The sequence below is a fragment of the Chionomys nivalis genome, chromosome 5 (assembly GCF_950005125.1).
Source record: "Chionomys nivalis chromosome 5, mChiNiv1.1, whole genome shotgun sequence".
Classification (NCBI taxonomy): domain Eukaryota; kingdom Metazoa; phylum Chordata; class Mammalia; order Rodentia; family Cricetidae; genus Chionomys; species Chionomys nivalis.
In genome coordinates, this window is record NC_080090.1 from 1,887,712 (window position 1) to 1,908,520 (window position 20,809).

A 20,809-nucleotide genomic window follows, 5' to 3' on the forward strand; every position below is an offset into this window, starting at 1 on the left:
TCATTATAGAGAGACTTTGAATGTTTCCAGCACAAAGAAACGGCAAACGTCTGAGGGGAAGCTGTGCCAGTTACTCTCACTTGGTCATTAGACACTGTACGCATATGATGAAATATGTATCGTACCCATACGTATCTACAATTGTTATGCATAAATTAAAATGTATTAAAAAGTAAAGTTGCAAAGATGGAGTGTCTGGGGGGGATAATTGGACCACTAAATTGTCCTAGATGCTCCAGGCTCTCTCTTCATCTTCTGGCTCTTTCCAGTCTCTGTCCTCACACAGCTCCAAGCCCTTCCCACACTTCTGTAAGATGCCAAGCAGGACACAGTCTCAGCCCCTTTGCCCTGGCTGTCCCACTGCCCAGAGTCCGACCTCTTCATCACTTTATTTCTCAGCGGCCTTCTCTGGTCCCGGTCTGAAACAGAAACTGTAGTTAGGTTCACTTGATTTTCTCTCCTCACCCCAGCATTGCTGATTTCATCATCCGCTGGCTTATTGTCTAGTTTCTCTACTCCAAACAGAAGCTCCAAGAAGGGAGGCTCTCTGCTGCCTCTAAAATCTGGACTAGTGCCTGGCAAAACAGAGGGACATAAGAGTGAAGTTCATTCTCCAGATCTACAGGCCCTGCACAAGCAAAGTCAACCGAGCTCAGGTTGAATATTTTCAGTGAAATATTGTGTCAGACATCAACTTCTATTCCCTTTTTCCTTGTCCTTATCTCTTTATAGGTTAGTTAAGTATCTGTAAGGAATTTACATTGTATCCAATAGCATGAGTAACACATTGGTGATTCAAAGTATACTGCAATATGCACAAGAATACACAATTTGATTGATTGATCTACTAATTGACTGGATCTTGCCCAGGCTGGCCTTAAACTCTTGATCCTTCTTCCTCAGACTCCCAGAGCCGGGATTACAAGCATGTGCCTCCAGATGCATTATGCAAGTGAATGGGTATCTAGGGGAAATCCTAAAACCAGTCCTCTGTGGGTATGGAGTGATGGCTGTAATAGTCAAACCAGTAAGAGAACTAGGAAGAGGGTAAGAATGGCAAGGGAAGGGGAGGGAGGGGAATGGGTTTGCAAAGGAGCAAGGTCTGTAGTCTTCATCTTACTGACCAAGTAACATGGGAATATGTCTCCTGAGAGGGAGGGGGAGTCCAGGGTTGGAACATCTGTGAGAAACAGGCAAGAAAAGCATGGGGGAGACACATGCCAAACAGATAGGTAATTGCACTGTGCCTAGGGGTGGGGTGAGGTAAAGCGAGAAGGCAGCTCCTCCCTAACCATCTTGTGGTAATTTCATTTATCTTTCTTGGAGTCAAATGCAGAATGATGGGGTGGGGAGGACCAAGCTGAGGCTCCTGGAGGAGTAAACAGGCGAGGGGGGATAGAGGAGAAGTGAACCTTGGCAGGCAGCAGCGACCCATCCGACAGCCCTGTGTGACTTACCTGGAACTGAAGGAGAGGACGAAAGCACGCACAGGGCTTCCTCAGTTTCAGGGCGCTGGGATTTAAAAAAAATCTCCCAACTATAAACATACCTGGTATTTGGCAGCTGGAAATTCTCAGTTGGCTGGAAGTGAGTTTCAGGACAAATTGCCAGCGACTGTCCCTTTCTCTTTCCCTTCCCTTGGGCAGGGCATTTGTGTCAACAACAGTAAAGACAAACTGGAGTAAATGATTCACATTCTTCTGTTCTTGCTTCCATTTTATTGCAGTAGTTAGTTTTTTTTTTTTTTTTTTAACTAATCTAGAGTTGCCAGTGTTCAGACTAAACAAAATGTACTGTGTATAGTCAGTTTTCTGGAAATAATGAGATGAGCTCCCCATTCCTTGACCTGTTGGGAATTGGAGCATTGGTGAGCAATAGGAATTCTTTTTCTGTATGTAGGATCATATCTCAGGCTGTTGTGGGTTATAGGAAGGAACTGAAAACAGATGAACTAGGAAAGATCTGTGGTGTAAAACAGTCCCTGTATGAACGGCTGAAAATGACTTGCTCTCCACAGCTGTGCAGAAACTCAGTGTTAGAGTTTCTTTCATTTTTGTTAGGATTTTAGAATTTAGTATGCTCCGGATTGATTTCCTCTTCCATAAAACCTGTTCTCCTCAGGTTACCCATCTCAGTTTGTGGCAACTTTCACCCTTCAGGACCAAGATCTCGGAGTCATTCTTGAGTTCTCTCGCATCCCATATTTACCTTGTGCGCTCACCTGTCAAAGAATAGACTGTAGTGATATTTTGTTTGCGATCTAACAAATAAAGCTTGCCTGAAGATCAGAGTGCAGAGCTAAGCCACCAGTTAGCCATAGAGGCCAGTGGTGGTACACACCTTTAATGCCAGCATTCAGGAGACAGAAGCAGACGGAAGGCCACCCTGGGCTACACTAGATTGATCCAGTCTAAAAGAGAAACAGAGCTAGGGGTGGTGGCTCACACCTTCAATCCCAGTACTTGGGAGTCACATGATTTTAATCCTAGCACCAAGGAGGTGGAGACAGGAAGGGATATGGCTGGGTGGAGAGAGGAACACAGGTGGGAGGAAGACAGGAGCTCAGATGCAATCTGAGGATTCCTAGAGACAGGGCCTCTTGAGCCTGAACATTGGTAGAGATAAAAGGTCTCTCTAGTAGCTGGCTGATCTGCTTCTTTGATCTCTCAGCTTTCACCCCATAGCTGATTCCTGGTTTTTTATTATTGAGACCAATTAGAATTCGTGCTATAATAGATCCTCCATCTGCCCACCTGTCATGACACCCGCCTTGATCATCCATACCCCTTACTTTCATCTCCTGTCTATAGCATTACAAGGGCCTCCTATGGACTCTCAGTCTTTTCTAGTAGCTGGATGATCCTATTGAAACACAACAGTGTACATCATTCTTCTGTCAAAACCCTTTTCTCATTGTTTCCCTATTGCCTTAGTTAGAGTTTCTATTGCTGTGAAGAGACATCATGACTATGGCAACTCTTATAAAGGAAAACATTTAATTGGGACTGACTTACAGTTTCAGAGGTTTAGTCCAGCATCATCCTGGTGGGAAGCCTGGTGGCATGCAGGCAGATATGGTGCTGGAGAAGGAGCTAAGAGTTCTACATGCACATTGGCTGGCGGCAGGAAGAGCATCAGACACACTAGGACAAGCTTGAGCTTCTGAGACCCCAAAGCCCGCCTCTAGTGACACAGTTCCTCCAACGATGCTACACCTGCTCCAGAGACCACAACACCATACTTCCCAATAGTGCCAGTTCCCATAGGCCTATGAGACTCTTTTTGTTCAAACTACTACACCTGTTTTACTTCCTAAACACTAATGTCCTTATAATAATAGGCCTTGGTTTACTCGACTATTTTTATGTGTATGGATGTTGACTGCATGTATGTTTGTGTACCATGTGCATGCAATGCCCATGGTGGCCAGAAGAGGGCAACAGATTCCCCACCCCAGAACTAGAGTTGACAGTCGTTAGCTGCTTTGTGGGTGGGTGCTGGGAATCAAACTCAGGTCTGCTGGAAAAGCAGCAAATGTTTTCAGCCATTGAGTCATCTCTCTAGCTCCTACTCAATCCTGCATATTACCCTGCCTTATATACTCTCCTCTGTCTCATACACTGTGCTGGACCTGAATACACTAAGCAGGATCCTCTCTCTGGGGCTAAGGATCGGCTAATCTGCGTGGAAGCTTTCTTTCACAGATTCATGTAGCTTGTTCCTTCAAGTTTGTGCTTCTCAGTGAGGCCTGTTTTGAATACCCTATTAAAAAATAAAACGTAAAGCCTCATCCTTATATAGTCTATTTCCTTACCCAGGTAAATAGAATGGTTTTAAAATAAAATATTTATTACCAAAACACTTGAATACTGGTTTTATTGCCTATTCAACTTTATTTTGTTCATTGATTGATTGATCCATAGTACTTAAAATACATAGTACATAGTTAGTATTTTGATAAATATTACTGAATAAGTGGAGGTCTGGATTTCCTTTACTTAACCCAGGATAATCTTAAAATTAATAGACTCTAACTAAACTAGGTTTCATTAGAACATTACATTTTAGTTGCATCAGTTATAATTTCATACTTAGATATAGGAACTGGGATGATGCCGATAGGGAGTTTGATGGCAATTTTGGTTAGGGATATGTTAAATTAAGAAACATTCTTTTATTTGTTGTTCATGTATGTACTTGGAGACAAGGCATGTAGCCCAGGCTGGCCTCAGACTCCTGATTCTTCCTACCTTGGCCTTCCCAGTGCTGGGAGGACAAGTGTGCATCACTACTTCAAACAAGGGCTGTTAATTCTTTTTATTAAAACCAGGGCTTACACACGTTAAAAAAAAAAAGCACTGTATCAACGAGCTATGTTCCCAGACTCTTTTTTTAGTTTATGTTTTGAGACCTGTTCTACCAAGCTGCCCAGTCAGGCCTTTTTATTGGGATCTTCCTTCCTTAGCCTTCTGAGTCGTTGGGAATAGAACTATGTGGCACAGGTCAATTTTTAATTTAATTTTAAAAAGGTGAGCTTTTTTTTTTCTCTTGTTTTTTTGGCAAGGGCTTACTCTTTCAGGCCAGACTGGCCTAGAACTCACCGTCATCCTCCTGCCTCAGCCTCACATTCAGCTGGCTTTATTCTTGAAGCTACATAAATCCAGGTGCTTTATTTCATTTCGTTGTCGGGAATCTTGTGTAATAATACACAGTTCCGAGTGAGCTAGCATGCGCTACTTAATTAACCTGAAATGAGCTTCTGGGAGTTACTGTTCCTGAAGCCTATGTCTCTCTGGATGGTGGAAGAGGGGTCCTCAGCTAGTGTGGCTCAGTCAAAGCAGAACACTGCACTTTTCCCAGCATGCGCTTCCATAGCAAGAAAGGATCCGTGTTAAGTTTATAGGGTGTGACAAGCGGAAGAGCGCCTCAGAAATCTGCTTTGCACATTTTTCAAACCTTTGACTGTTCAAAAGCATACACAACACCTCCCAGTTCAGGAATGTCGAAGTACTCTTTTTCTTCTTACATCATAGCAAGTAACCTTTTAGATGAGGCCGTGGACATGGCCTGAGGAGTTGGAAAAGAAGGACAGATTCGAGATCTCCTGCAGCCAAGAACGTGCTCCGGGGCCAGGCGCACTCGCGAGTCTCCATCTTGTGGGGCGGTCGGATCCCCCAGGGCTCCCCGAGTCAGGTGTGTGACGCGGCGCCGCGGGGACTCTCTACGCCTCGAGGTAGGATCACGGTCCCTAAGGCAAAGGGCTCAAGTGTCTTGTGCAATTCAGGACTGTCGTGGAGGTGAGGGACACAGCCCTGGGCTCCATCTCAGGGTTTTACGATTATTGTTCTCGGGAGCCTGGCTCCGCCTGGAGGCGCGCACACGAGCAGCTCCGCCCCGCCCCCGAGCCCACACTATGCTCCCGGGGGGGGGGTTCCCACCCCTCCGGCCCCGCCCCCAGATTCTGCGCCTGCGCTCTTGTCGCCCCGGCCGGGGATCTTTCCCTCCCTTGTCCCCCTCCTTCAAGCCTACGGGCGCGCCGCGGGCGGGGCCTCGCAGGAGGGGGCGGGGCCGGAGCGCCTCCGTGGGGGCCCGACGGGGATTAGTTGGTTTCGGAGAGGAGGAGGAGGAGGAGGAGGAGGGAGTCGCGATCGCCCAAGACAAAGCCGCGTCGCGTCCCGGGGACCGGCGAGGGGAGTGGGCCGGGGGCTTGGTGGCGTCCCAGTTGGCTGAGGGGATCGGCGCGCCGCTGTCTTGCAACAGGTCGGCCGCCGGGCGCGCGGCCTCGTCCTCGCTCGGCTTCCCCGGGCCCGCGACCCCCGGGCCAGTTGTGCTCGGCCAGGCCGCGGCCGGACCCCCGCGTCCATGCGGTTCGGGTCCAAAATGATGCCGGTAAGCAGGTGGGCGTGCTGGGGCCACGGTTTGGGGCCCGGAAGTGTGCGGGGCGCGGTGGCCGGAGCAGCCGAGCCAGTCGAGCTCGGGGCTTCGGGACTCCGAGGCTTCGCGGTGCCCGGTCCCCGCTAGGGTCGCGATGCTGCCTCCCAGGTCAGGGAGGCAGCCCTGGGCCGCCGCTCCAAACTTTGCCTCTCGGATTGAGACATTTTGGGGGGGTTGTTTTGAAGGTCAAGAGCCGCGGCTCTGGGCTGTTCTGTTAATTGTTTAGGCTTTTTACAGGAGTGAAGAGTAACGCTGGAAAAGGCTTGCCTTTCCTTTTCTTTATTTCTGTCACCCCCCCCCCCCTTGAATTTCGATCTGATGTTGGCGATAGCAGCCAAGTCACCCTATCTCTTTGTGGAAGCAGGTTTTAGTAAATGTAGCCTTAAAAGTTTTAGTTTGCAGGAAAACTTCTGTGACCCGCTCCTAGAGCTTGTTCTGCAAGACCTCTGAGAAAGGAGTGAGCTCTTTAGGCATCCGACTTGGCCACCAGACCACAGGTGATCCGCAGCTTCCAAAAGCCACTTTTCTTCCGCGAGCGTAAGATTTGGCTATTGTGGTGGCCTCTATAGTCGTAGATTTCCTCCTGGGTGCTGTATTGCTCCTCTTGCAGAGAGAATCAATCTTGCAGTCAACTTGAGTTCTTATAATAGTAATAATAATAATTTTATATATTCTTCGAAAAGTTCATGTATTTTAATCATAACCATCGCTAAATTCCATTCAACCCATGTTTGTATAACTTCACTTGTTTAAGAAAACAAAACAAAACACCTGAAACAACCTTTTCTTTTGGAAAATCCTTGGAATAGAGCAATGAAATTTGTGTGGGTGGGTGGGGAGGTCTGTTTTGTTTGTTTTTGTAATTACACGTGCAGTATATACTATATTGTCTCCTTGCCCCTTGTGTTGTGGAAGATGTCTTAAATTTTTTTTATCTTATACATACACATAATAATTTGATTTTTTTTTCTGGGGAGGGGAGTTAGATGACTTGGGATGTTTTTTATTGGTAAGAGTCAAGGAATTTGGAATTGTTAGCATTTTGTGTCTTCTGGTTTAGTATTCCTTCTGTTTTTATTTCTTTGTTGTGAAGAAAAACTTTTGTAGGTTTTCTACTGTTTTTCTCTGAACAGTAAAAGGAACAGAGTAGGTGTTTTTTGTTGCAGTATGGCGTCTTCCTGGAAGATCAGTTCAGTAGCAAGGTAGCCTTTGTTTTGTCTTTTTCTTCTCTCTCTCTTTTTCTTTTTTCTTTTTTGAGACAGGGTTTCTCAGTGTAACAGTCCTGGCTCTGTAGACCAGGCTGGCCTCGAACTCACAGAGATCCACCTGCTTCTGCCTCCCAAGTGCTGGGATTAAAGGCATGCGCCACCACCGCCCAGCCGTTTTGTTTTTCTTCTTGTTTTATGTAGGGATGTTTTCCTCCCAACTACATAGATGATCATCTGAATTCTTATAAGAAGTTAGGAAACTTGGAAAGTCCCTTAAGTATGTGGTTCTGACTGCTTTTCTGATGTCAGAATCTTAATAGAACAGGTGTAGTGTGCATGAGGCCCTTTGGAATTTTGCACATTAGTAATCTCAGATGTTTATAAAAAGCAAAACTGTCCCTGCTTCAGCATCTGTAGTTGGGGATGGTAGAGTACTAGCTCTCAGTGTAGTCTGGAAGAGTAGAGTTACTCTTTAGGAAGGAAGGGATTAGTATGGGGCCTGGCTTGGGATAGGTGCTACATAAAACTCGTGAATTAGCAACAGTGATTACACATGAGGGTCTCGCTCTTCAATACATAAGATAGATTTTCATTTAGCAGCCTTGTGTTCCTTTTACACAGGTTTATGTCTGTGAGTGTTTTCCTCTGTGTGTGTCTCTGTGTGTGAGCCAAGTGTGTGCCTGGTCTCTGCAGAGGTGAGAAGAGGTCATCAGATCCTCTGGAACTGGAGTTGCCAATAGTTGTGAAGCTGCTGTGTAGGTGGTGGCAATTGAACCTGGGACCTCTGTAGGACTAACAAGTTCTCTTAACTGCTAAGCATCCCTCCAGCGCCCAAGCCTCAGGTCGTATGTGTCTTTGTTCTTGTATTATGAGGGTACCTGAAAAAGAAACTCCCTGTGTGTGGTAGTAAGGATGAAACACAGGCCTTGTATACATGCTAGACAAGCACTCTGTTACTGAGCTATAAAGCCCCTTAAAAGTTTATCTTGTTCTTTGAGATAGACTGGTACGGCACCTACTCTGTAGCCCAGGCTGCCCTTTAGCTCACAGCAATTCTCCTGCATCAGCATGTGAAATGCTGGGATAACAGGCATGGGCCACCATTCCTGACTTAAAACCATATTCTTAAATGTGGTTTTATCTTTAGCTTTTAATATGCTTGGAACTTGATTCTAGTACGAGGAAGGTTTTGTTGTATTTTGTTCTTACTTTGGGAAACTAAAAGTTTGTCAGGAAAAACATCATACTAATGGAAGATGGACACTCAAAATGCAGATCAGTTGCCTTGTGCTTTTTTTTTTTAATGTGGTAAAATATACATAATTTTAAAATGTACCTTTCTAACCATTTCAAGGGCATTTTTTATGGCACTAAGTAAATTTCTTGGTTTGTTTTGGAAGGCATTTTGGAGTTCTGTTGCCTTATATTGAATACATACAAAAAATAGTATTCATTTATTTTCTTACCAAATAGTACAGACTCAAGTAGTTTTCCTTTGTGTGGGACACAGTGATAATTGGTTACAAAGCCAGAAGTGAAGATGTACTCTAGCAGGCTAACTAAAAATAAACAGAACCGCAGCGCTAATGATAGGGTGCTGTGAGTGGGAATGACGGCTCCCCTCGCTTTCAGATGCCCGCCATGGCCAGCATCTGGAGCTCTGTGCTGTCTCCGCCAGTGATGAGGGGAAACTGAGTCTAGAGCCGACACCTTGCCTTCATTTCAGAAGGGTTTGAACCTGGACAGGGTGGCGTTTTAGTTTTCCATTCATTGTGACTGATTTTCAGATGGAGGCAATTCTCCAAAACAAAAATTCTTACCCACTTGAAAATTATACTAGATTTCTTTTATGTGTGACTTTTCCTTTCGTGAAGTGTTATATGCCAACAAAAACAGCGTTTTTATGAAAGAGCTTATCGAGCTCTGAAGGAATTTACTGCTCTTTTCAGAAACCAGTTTCATAAAAATTTAAGTTCCTATCTACTATTGAAATGGTAAATTAAAAAGCAGATTCCACCTAGGAAAAGCTATCCCCTGTAGTTGCGAGTGCCCCATAGAAGGCCAGAGGCCTTGGATTTGCCTGTATGGCACATTTGGGCACACTAGTGTAGACAGTGGGGTGCGCTGGCAGTGCCTTGTACACAGGGTGGCTATTGTGAGTTAAGAACTGAACTTGAAAAATGATTCATTTTAATTTTGTTTAAATAGCTGTGTGTGCCTGGTGGTGACTGTTTTGCATGCGTAATCAAACCAAATGTCATCATACTACAGATAATCTTTCCAGACACACTGGCTTGTTTTAAAAAGTTCAGTTGATCTGACCACGGTTTAGTTTCAAGTTTGTGGCCTTTTTCCTGTCAGTGCTGCAGGGGCATAACCACTTGGAGTTGTTTTGGAGAGCTGGAGAGCAAACCTGATTCTGGGGGCTTCTGGTTGTCCCAGTGACTCCGTGAGCAGCGTGGCCCCTGGTCAGCAGTTTCTCTGTTCTGTAGTTCCGCTCCTCCGCAGACCAAAAGCCCCACTTCTACTCAAGTACTGTATTTCCAGAAGTCTGGTTTTATTTGCCACTGTTAGGAATATGGGGCTGGAGAGATGGCTCGGTGGTTCATTGCACTGGCTGCTCTTCCAGAGGTCCCACGTTCAATTCCCAGCACTCACATGGCCACTCCCAACTGTCTGTAACTCCGGTTTCAGGGGATCCAATGCCCTCACACAGACAGACATGAAGGCCAAACACCAATGCACTAAAAATAAATAAATATCTTTTTTAAAAAAGTTGCTGATGAGAATTATTAAGCCTGTGTAAATTATGTGCTCTGAAAGAATTCCTTCCAGTGGACTAGGAATATAAGAATATGTTGGTTTTTATTCCAGAATGAAGTTTAGACTCAGTTCTTAAAGATGAGTTCCTGTCTCTTAGAGTTGTAATTCTCAAAGACTGTTGAATCATCTATTTTTAAAAATGTGCAAAAGATCTCACATTTCATGTGTTTGAGTTTTGTGGCCTTGTGACTTTAATTATATTATGTGTGATTTCACATTTGAAATTTTCTGACTTTTTTTTGCTTTTCAGAGAAATCAGATTTAAGACAGCATAAAGGAGTGTAAGCAAGCATGCAGTGCCCCATATTTTAAAAATTAAAAAGAATTAGCTTATGTGGAAGGGATCTTGGGGTGTCACTCTTACTCTTGAGGAAGAGCTGGCAGTCCCCCCACCCTGCAGCCTCTAGGAACAGTGAGGACTTTCTGTGCTGGAGCTCTTAAGGGATCCTTTGCCCTTATTGCTTGGTGACCTGCAGCAGGTGGCACTCCTTTCTAAGGCACACAGAGCCCTTGGGAAGTCTGGAGCTGGCCTAGGTTTCTCCAGTTCACACAGGAGAACTTTGGAGCAGTGCCTGCTGCTCTAATATGCTGTCATGTGTCAGAAGCCTGCACTAACAACTGTCTCAAAGAGCGAGAGCTGTGGGCTGTAAGAGCTTCGGAATCCAGAGTGTTCTTTTCAGTTCATGCCCCTTAATCAAGCCAAACATTATTTAAATACTGTGTTTTGATAGTGTGCTAGGTACTAAACAGAACATTTTTCTCTTATCTCTTAGAATTGAGAAAAATGTAGATAAATAACCACATTTGAAATGTGTTCTTAGTTGGAGTGGCAAGGTTTAAGATTCTGCATCTGTTCTGCATGTGGACCGTTGGTCATAGGAGCTCCTGAGAGGAGGAGGCAGGAAGCAGTGTCATTAAACGCTGAGTACTGTTTTGTCAGAGAAGTGCCAAGTTCAAGTTTAGATTGTAGGTAAGAGGAAACTTGGCAAGTGTGGTTTTCTCTATGTAAAATAATTTAGAAGCTGATTTATATAGATTATACTAGCACCAAATCATCAATGAAAATAAATGCCCAGTTGACTGCTCATAACTACTGGACTTCTGAAACATATATTAATTGCTTTCTTAGAAGAAATTTTTAAAAGATTTAATTTAAAACTTATGTGTATTTGTGTTTCTGTGTGAGGGTATCTACCTCTGAGTGCAGTAGAGGCCATAGGTAGGGGTCAGATCCCCTGAGCCAGAGGCACATGTGGCTCACAACGTTGGTGCTGGGAATTGAGAAGTACATGTTCTTAACTCCTGAGCTATCTCTCCAGGCCCTTAGAAATGTAGGTAAATTTCACACATACCAACTAAAAGCCCCATAGAAAAGTAGAATTATAGAAAACCACAATGAACAATTATAAAGTACCAATTTAAGCCACTAGTGATAAAAAAGATGGTTAGGGCACTTTACTGACCTCTCACTGTGGGACAAACTGTTTGAAAACTTGGACTTGGAGGTGGGGTGAAGTGGAAGGTGGGAAACCCAGCTTCCCTTGCAGGTCAGGCAAAAACTTCTGTTTAGAGCCCTTTGTCTAACACAGCCCTGTGACCTAGAGAAGTCTTTCTAGCTAGTCTCCTTGTCACATAGTGAAGTTGGTCTTTCCATTTTCAGACAGCAGAATTTGAAGCTCAAAGTCATTTCAGTAATTTGCTTCTGGCCATTGTGCTGAAGTGAGATTTGAACTCGCTGCTTACAGATGCATGCTCTGGCCAAGCTTGCAAGCACTTGGACTGTAATGCAGGGCATTATTAGCATTTGGCCAGTGTCTAATATGATAACTTCCAAAATTGCTCTTCAGAAGCTAGAGAGAAGTCTCACTGACTGAGGGCACTTGCTGCTCTTCCACAGGATTGGAATTGGCTTCCTAGCACCCAAGTCAGGAGGCTCACAACAGCTCCTGCCTCTGCGGGTTTGGCGCCCACTTCTGGTCTCCACAGGCACCTGGACACACGTGCATATACTCTTTCACACACACATCTACACATAAATAAAAATAAATCTTAAAAATTCTCTCCAGAATGTAGCTAATTTTTGAAGTGGAAAAAGAAAACAGATATTTTCTATTTAAATGCACGTTAAATTGAGAAAATTGGTAAATCTGTTACCAAGTTCCCATTGAAAGGGAGGTGGTGACCTGCCCCTAAGCAGAGGAATTATCTCAAAGGCCTTTTAAAAAATTTCCCCTCTACTACTATAGAGAGCTCAGATCTTTCTCATTCATAGGGAAAGAGAAGGGACTTAATAATTATCTTTTTATGAGGGATAAATCTCCTGCAGTGGTTGTTTTAACAGGGCGTGAAGGAGATGGTGTTGAAAACAAAACAGAAGGGACAAAGGGTGGAATAGGGACACTGGAGATGTTGAAGACAGGGAAACGGAAATGGCTGTGTTCATTCTCTGACCATTTCCGGTTGGTTGGATGGTGCAGAAGTGTTGAGATGGTGGCAGAGGGGGAGCACTCCTGTGTCCTCGGGACTGCCCCTTGGGTGAGGACGGTGAGGGCTGATGTGTCCTCGGGACTGCCCCTTGGGTGAGGACGGTGAGGGCTGATGTGTCCTCGGGACTGCCCCTTGGGTGAGGACGGTGAGGGCTGATGTGTCCTCGGGACTGCCCCTTGGGTGAGGACAGTGAGGACAGATGTGTCCTCGGGACTGCCCCTTGGGTGAGGACAGTGAGGACAGATGTGTCCTCGGGACTGCCCCTTGGGTGAGGACAGTGAGGGCTGATGTGGATGGAATCCTAATTGGATCATGCCTCTTCTTTCTTTCTCACGATGGCTGCTTGGGGACAGCACGTTAAGTGAATGTCCTCTGTATTTCAGGCTCCTTTTTGGACGTCAAGGACGCAGAACAGAATAGGACAACATTCAGGGAGACTACCTCTCATGGAGCTTGGGGAGGTGGAGACATGTTAAAGGAAGTAATGGCATTTGATGGAATTTCAGTGAGGCTAATGTGACTGGGTGGCTGCTTTACATCAGGTGACCAGGGAAGTGACATTTCTGCTGGATCTGCATAGCAGGAAGGAATGAGCCAACACTGGAGATTTCCACACGGAACATTTCAAGTGGGCAGAATTCCTGTGTCTGGGGCAGATGCCCATCCTGAAGCATTGGAAACCAACTAGACCAGAGCTTTGGGGGTAGGGGAAGAATGGCAGGAAGTGAGGTAGAGACCTGGTAGCGTATACATTTTCTGTGGAGGAGACGTGGTAGCCTCTTGAGTGCAGGATAGTGAGAGGTGGCATGATCTGATGTCTAGGAAAGCTTGTTCCTTGGCTGTGTGGAGAAAGGATTCTAGGGCTGCCATGGTGGAAGACGTGGGAAAGACTGTAAGACACTGAAAAATGAACAAAAGGGTCACCTAGCCACATGAAGGGCTTAACCAGTGGTAAGAGCTGGTTGCAGATTCAGTGTACACAGTTTACCACTTGCTCTGCCAGCTTGTCTTAGGTGACATTGAGAGGGGAGAGGAGAAGTAGACTTCCTAGGGCTGGGAATCAGAACAAGGTGGGAATGGAGCTATTTATCTGTCGTTCACTTCTTCCCTCCCTTTCTGCACTGGGGATTCAGTTTAGGGCCTTGCACATGCTCTTCGCAGTGCTTAACAACAGCAGCCAGAACCCACACTGTGTTTGTCCGCATGTGTGTCTGTTTACCATGTGTATGCCTAGTTCCTGAGGAGGCTGGAAGACAGTGTTGGGTCCCCTAGAACGGGAGTGGCAGAGTTGTGAGCCACCACGTGGGTGCTGAGAATCGAGCCCAGGCCCTTTGAAGAGCAGCCAGGGCTCTTGACCACTGAGCCATCTCTCTAGCCCACAGTTTGCTTCTTACTTTTGAGACAGAATCTCCGTAAGTTGCTCAGTCTAGTTTGAACTCTGTCTGTGGCCCTGGTAGACCTTAAATTTACACTCCTGTTTTCTTCAGCTTCCTAAATAACCAGCTGGTTTATAGCATGTGCCACTGGGCCCAGACCAGTTTCTTAACTGGTTAAGTTTTCACGTTAACATGCCCTTCCAGCCTTATAAGTGCTATAGGAAGCGTTTGATTGTATAGCCATGTTGTTCAAGCAGCTTCGGATCCTGCCTCACTGCTCCTTGATCCCCTTTGTTTTGAAATCAGTGCTATTTTCATGTTCCTAACATAGCTACAAAGTAGGCAGAGACCTAAGGAAATCAAGTCAAGGTGACTTTAAAAACCATCTCTTCATGTTTTCTCCATCACACAAGCTAATCTATGAGATAGAGGTAGTTTTTGTTAAATGTGTTCATTTTATGACATAGAGACACTATTTTGAACAACTATTACTTATTTTCATTTTCTGTTTGGTAGGTGTGTGTGGTTGAGCATGCCGTGGTGTGTGTGGATGTCAGAGGGCAGCTTTCAAGGGAGAAGGCTCTCTTTCTCTGTTGGGTTCTGGCGATGCAGCTTGGGCTGTCGGGCATGCACAGCAAGCACTTTTTATCTGCTGAGCTGTCTTGCTGGCCCCCAACACTAGTATTTTAAAGTAGCTCAGTACTTTGGTATTTTGGTTGTTGGTCTCAAGAGACAGAGATTTATGCTTCTTTCTTTTATTTTCTTTCAGCCATTTGGTCAGTGTGCACTTCTGCAGTCTCTTTTTCCCTTGGACTTATGCGGTGCTCACCTTGCTCGTGGCTTTTGCTCCAGTCTGTACCCAATTGTGTATTCCTTGTGGTCTTTCTGAAACAGCAGTTTTCCCCTCTGGGACTCTTCTAGATAGGTCTCTAACACAGCATAATAAATACCTTAACCGGATATCAAGTTTCTTTGTTATCTAGCCCAATGAAATGAAGCCTTTTATGTAAAGGGTACATCCCATTTCAGAAGTTTTAGCTGCCTACAGAAAGTGACTGAAAGATTCAAAATACGAAAGTCAGCATTTAGAAGAGAGCGCCTGGTCACCTTACTGCCATCTCGTGCTCCTAAGGAATCTCATGGGGCACCACAGGGCTAGAGGGGTATTGGGTTTTTCTCTTGCTCACAACAAGTGTGTCCTTTCGCATCTTGCTGTCCATAGCTATCTCTACTCCACTGAACTCCACCATCTTTCTGTGTGAAAGGCAAAATGAAACATTTAATAGTATCTTCATGTAAAACAAGTCACATAATAATAAAGTAGCAATGCCCACTTTAGGGGAGAGCATAGCAACATTGATCTTACAGAATAGTTATAGGCAGGAAGATTATATTAAACATGTATTTTGCTCCTTTTAATTTATTTGTGATTATTACAGCTACTGGAAAGCAGAGTGACCCCAAGGGACATTGCTTTGGATGATGTATTTAAACTTTGACTGAATTCAGTTTTAGGTATAGTTGAAAAGAAAGTTTTAAATTTGTCTCCAAATAGGCAGTGTTCTGTCCTTTTCATTTGAGACATTATTTAGCTTTGAAAATGCTCACTTGGAAGTAATGCTATATTTACGGATAAATGTTTCTTGAGGCACACACACAGACCGTCATGTTCCAGACTCCTGTAAGTGTTCTCATCCTCCTGGAGTGTTAAATCTCTGACTCAGTGTCACTCACTCACTCAGGCAGACCCAGACGGCAGAGTTCTGTGTGTAAGGCTGAGTGACTCGGGGAGTGGGATGTAGTGGGGGAAGAGCAAGGGCTGTCTGGCAAAGAGAGCATTTCCCTTGGCTGCACTTGGCTGTTTGTGTAGGAGCAGCTAGAGGAGGGTTATGGTCTGTGTTAGTTTAAAATTGTAGGGCTGGCTCCAACACGGGGGATGGTAGGGGCTGCAGATGAGCTATTGTTCTAGGAGAGAAGTGAGAAAGTGGATTTTAGATTTCTTACTTGGTAACTGGAAGCTGTTACCAAGGAGCTGCTCACTTGATGTACGTTGTAGGGTTGTTTTTTTTCCTCCTTCTTCATATAGGGTATTAGTCTGTAACCCAGACTGACCTGAAAGTTGGGATGATTCTTCTGCCTCTGTGCCCTGGGTGCTAGTGTGAGCTACCATACTCAACAGAGCTTTACACACCTCTGATTCCAAAACCTTCAAACTCTGAAATCTTTTGAGTGTGAATAGGGTGTCATGAGTAAATTTCACACCTGACTGATGTGAAGTGTTGCAGTTAAGAAGGCAGCCTGTATGCTGTATATATCGGTGTATATAAACACGTGAATTTTATGTTTATAATTGAGTCTCTTTAATAAGATTTTTGTGGATAATACAAATACCCCAAAATACAGAAACAAAGCAAATTCTGGAACATTTGTAGCCCTAAGTCTTTTAGGTAAGGAATACTCAACCTTTATTTCCTGAATTGAATTGGAATTTCCTGAAATCAAAATATACAAATCTGCTCTAATGACTTCCCCAGCAATAAAGCCTATACTTACCTCCTTAAAAATAAACATTTATATTTTTACGGTCATGGGTGTTTTGCGTAGATGTATGACCGTGTCCCATTTGCGTGCAGTGTCCATAGAAGGCTGGAGCAAGCTGGGAGTGGAGTTACAGTTAGGAGCTGCCATATGGGTGCTGGGAATGAAGTCAGGCTGTTGTTAATCTCTGAGCCTTCTCTCCCATTGTAACACTCCTTATCCCTGACCTTCCACACTTCAGCGGTGTATTATTAATTTTCCTATTCTTCCCCGAAGAAGGCAGTTTTTACTTAAACTGTGTTTGCTTGATAAGCTCTCAGTACATGAAGTTAGTAAATAGTTGGGGTTGAGAGGAAGACAGAACCAGGAGCTTGGTTAGAGTGACTAATTTCGATAAGAGCCTTGCTCAGAGTTGGATGTAGAAGCAGCTGTTAAGGAGTGGTAGTGTTACCAAAAGTTTTCATGTTTAATTAAAATAATAACAATTGTGAAACTCCCCATGTTGATTATTTTAGAAAATAATCATCTACATGGTATTGAATGAGTGAGAGCATGTTTTATGTATAATTAACTTTCTCACAGAGTATTGTTCAAATTAAAGCTTCATGTGTTAATAGCCAAGTTCTAACTTCTCGTAGGTGACCCAAGAAATAGTCGATGTAGAAAACAATCCATTGACTATGATTTTATGATTTTGCTTTAAGTAACTCAAATCTAGCTGCTAGAGACTGATAGACATAGGTTAAAAGTATGCCAGGATGAAAAAGCATAGAAGAGTTTTAATGCAATTGAGTCTTAGCAGATTGGTAGATAGGATTCATGCACTTGATGAGAATTTTCAACATAGCTTGACAGCCCAGAGTAGACTGTAGGTGGGAGAAAGAACTCTGGCAAGCGTGTTAGGCTGTTGTGAGTAGCAATCTTTTGAGAACTGTATTACAGTTGGAATGTCCTCAGGGAGGCTGGGAAGGGACTCGAAGATGAAGTATGCCTGGGGCTCCTGAAAGAGGCTCCACATCCACTAAGACCTCACATGCTGCCCTCTCAGATTGGGGGTGATCCCATAATGGCGTCATGCAGAATCTGCCTGCCTGAGGAAGCTAGCGACTTGCTGTAGTATACTGTCTACCAGCGGAGTCACCACAGGAGCAGGGACTGACGGAACAACCATTTGAAGCTCTTTGAAGTGTTGTAAGGTGTGTTTGGATTGAAAGTCCCCATGAGAGTTGAGAGATGGAAGGAGACTTTGATTGATGGTGCTCTGTGTGTGTGTGTGTGTGTGTGCGTGCGTGTGTGTGTGTGTGAGAGAGAGGGGGGGAAGGAGGGAGAGAGAGGGAGAGAGAAGCGAGAGAGAGAGAGAGAGAGAGAGAGAGAGAGAGAGAGGGAGGGAGGGAGGGAGGGAGGGAGGGAGGGAGGGAGGGGGAGGGGGAGAGAGAGAGAGAGAGAGAGAGAGAGAGAGAGAGATCCAGGTCCTGGCACACCTTTATTGTGCTCCTGAGCAACAACATAGTCCTTAATGTTATTTTCTAATTAAAAATGTGATATTATTCTCTCTCTCTCTCTCTCTCTCTCTCTCTCTCTCTCACGCACACGCGCGCACACACACACACACACACACACACACGACACCTTTGTGGAGACATTCCTTATATCCTGATGTTCAGACATCAGGCTTGTGTTGCACTTATTCACTGAGCCATCTCATTGGCCCTGCTGTGTCTTAAGTTCTCTCTCTGGGGGCTGGGACGATGGGTCCTTGGGTATAGTACCTGCTGTGTAAGTATGAGGACTTGAATGTGGATTCCCAGCACACACATAAAAGCTGGGCGTGACAGTTCACAACTGTAGCTGCAGTACTGGGGAACAGAGATAGGTAGGCCCAGGGTGGGGGTAGGAGACTCACTGGCCAGCCAGTCTAGCTAGTTGGTCAGTTCCAGGTTCAGTGAGAGATGTTGTTTCAAAATGTAAGCTGGAGTCAGCCTCTAGCCTCCATGTGACATGCATTTGCACATGTGTATACACACACACACACACACACACGCACGCACGCACGCACATGCACACACAGATCCTTTTTGGGTCAGTGTTTGGGAAGGTATTTTTGCAGGGCCAGGTTAGAAGGAGTTTCACGACCTTCTTCTCCAGAAAGCAGTCAGGATCTAACAAAATCTCAAACTAGATGGGCATTTCACATTTGCTCCTCGCAGAGGAGTAGGGAACCCTCAGCTCTCCTCCAAACCTCACCACTAGCTTAATGAATTACCTTGCAGTTTTTGGGAAGTTTCTTATGCTTTGGGAAATTGGAGATGCTCATTTTTCTTTGACGAGCTGACCTATCTCCTCGCGCGCCTGACTTCCTGCATGTAAGTCTAGGAAGTGTGTTTTCACAAATGGCAACTCTGAAGGTAGAGTGGTCAGTCTTTACTTCCTGTCCATTGCAACAAGCATCTTAGACCCAGGTTCCAGTTTTCTTCCTCTGTGGCTTCATGTGACTTTTAAAACCAAATGACTAGGACCTGCTGAGGCAGCTCAGTGAGTAAAGGCCCTGTTGTCACCCTGACCACCTGAGTGATCCCAAGGAGCTATGTGGTGGGAAGAGAAAACAATACCTCCACATCTCAAGTGATACGTGTGTGTACCCCCTCCAAAAACAAGTAAATGAACTTTAAAACCCAGTGAATAAGCTGAAACGTGTCTCAGTCAGTTTCTGACAGTGCCCTACCTACTGTCTGTGTGTCCTCTGGGAAAGGTTGTTCCTACTTCCATCTGAAATAGCTCTTTTCTCTTTGCAAACAAAGCATTCTTATGTCGGTGACGTAACATGAGTTATAGTGACTGCATGTTCTTTCACAGTGGAGCTTTAAACTAAATCTGTGGCCTGTTCCTGCTAACTGAATGTTATCTGTACCCTTGTGTTTCTGGAAGTTCCGTGTAGATGTGGCTTTGGCACGAATTCCTGTGCAGTGTTCCTGGAGTTGCATTTTATCTTTTCCTGCATATTTTCCCCTGAGCTTGATCATTGTAAGAGACAGAAAAAGCAATAATCATTTTAGACATGCTTTCAAGCTGTAAAATATTTCTAAATTTCAACAATATAGTGATTAGCTTGGAACTTAAAAACCTCCTATCTCAGCTTCCAAAGTGTGAATGCTACCACGTCTGATTTTGAAATTTGTTTTTCATCATGGTTATTTAAAAGTCACCTGATCTGAACAAAGCAGTAACTGCTTCATTTTGTTTCTGGGAATTAAATTGTAGTGTTGAGACTACCTGACTCATTTAGGAGAGCACATTTTATTAAAAAAAGCTAAAAGGAGGTAGCAGTGCAAGGTACTTGCATGCCTTCAGCCTTCACACTCAAACCACACACAGGTAGTTCAGCCAGCTTTCCCTTTTCTTCCTTCTTTTCAAGGAAAGGGAGGAGAAAGGAATTGATATTTATTGGAAACAAGTCTGCATTTTATTCTCTTTATAGCATTTAAAATATAGGTTGTCACATTAAAATTCATCATTGTGGCTAGGTTTCAAGTCTAGAGATGTGAAGTCATATTTAACCTTTATAACTTGGGTGAATACTTAGGAAAAGGACATGTTTGACATAATTTTAAAAGAATGTTTCAAAGGTGTGGTAACTTCATTTTGTTATTTTATTCTCATGTCTTCTAAGAGGAGAAAGAGGCAATTCTCTTTTTCCAGAGGCCCTTGACAACCATGGATGATCTTCTTCTTCCTCCTCCTCCTCCTATTATTATTATTATTATTATTATTATTATTATTATTATTATTATTAGTCTCCAGGGGCCTCATAAATTACAATCCAACTTTCCTTGTTTGGGCCTTTCATAATGGCTCTTGGTAGGTTTCTAGACCAGTTGTGTACCATCCAGGAGTTGTTAGACGTGAAAGGGTCTCAGTTCCGTTCCCATATCTGCTGACTCAGAACCTGACAGGGCAGGGCCAACAATCTGTGTTGATCTACCCTTTGTTCTTGCCAGCATTTTAGAACCTCTGCCCATAAAGACTTGCACACTGGTTTCCTCTTGCTCCTGGAGTCTTTTCTTCTTCCTTTCTCATTTTCCACAGATGTGACCAACTGTTTCCTCCTGGGGCCTTTGTTCTCTGTGTGGCATATGTGCCCAACCTTAGCTAGGCTTGCACCTCTTTTCTTTTAGATGGTGGCTGCCTGCTTAAAAACCCTCCCAGCATTGTGGAGAGCAGCTCGGGTCCCCCACAATCCCGTCCTCTATCTCTCTTTGTACCTTAGGAGGGTGACATTTGCATGTGCCCCAGACCCCCTAGCCATCTGATTCTCCTTGGGGTTGCCCAGTGGGAAATAGGAGAGCAAGGGAGCTGCTCCCTGTGTCTTTTTTTCCCCACATAGATTTTGTGTTCTTTCCCTCCCTCTGCTTCGTGTTCAGCATTAACTATTTCATCAGATTGTTT

At 44.5% G+C, this 20,809-nt stretch overlaps 1 protein-coding gene across 1 annotated transcript in view; it reads left to right on the forward strand.

Annotated features, from left to right (window-relative positions):
* Positions 1-5,626: 5,626 nt before the first annotated feature.
* Positions 5,627-20,809, forward strand: part of Tp53bp2 (tumor protein p53 binding protein 2) — a 51,250-nt gene continuing 36,067 nt past the window's right edge. Inside the window, exon 1 of the mRNA XM_057770395.1 lies at positions 5,627-5,889. Within this exon, the coding sequence (XP_057626378.1) occupies positions 5,863-5,889 (27 nt within the window). The 5' untranslated portion in view covers positions 5,627-5,862. The remainder of the gene's footprint in view (positions 5,890-20,809) is intronic.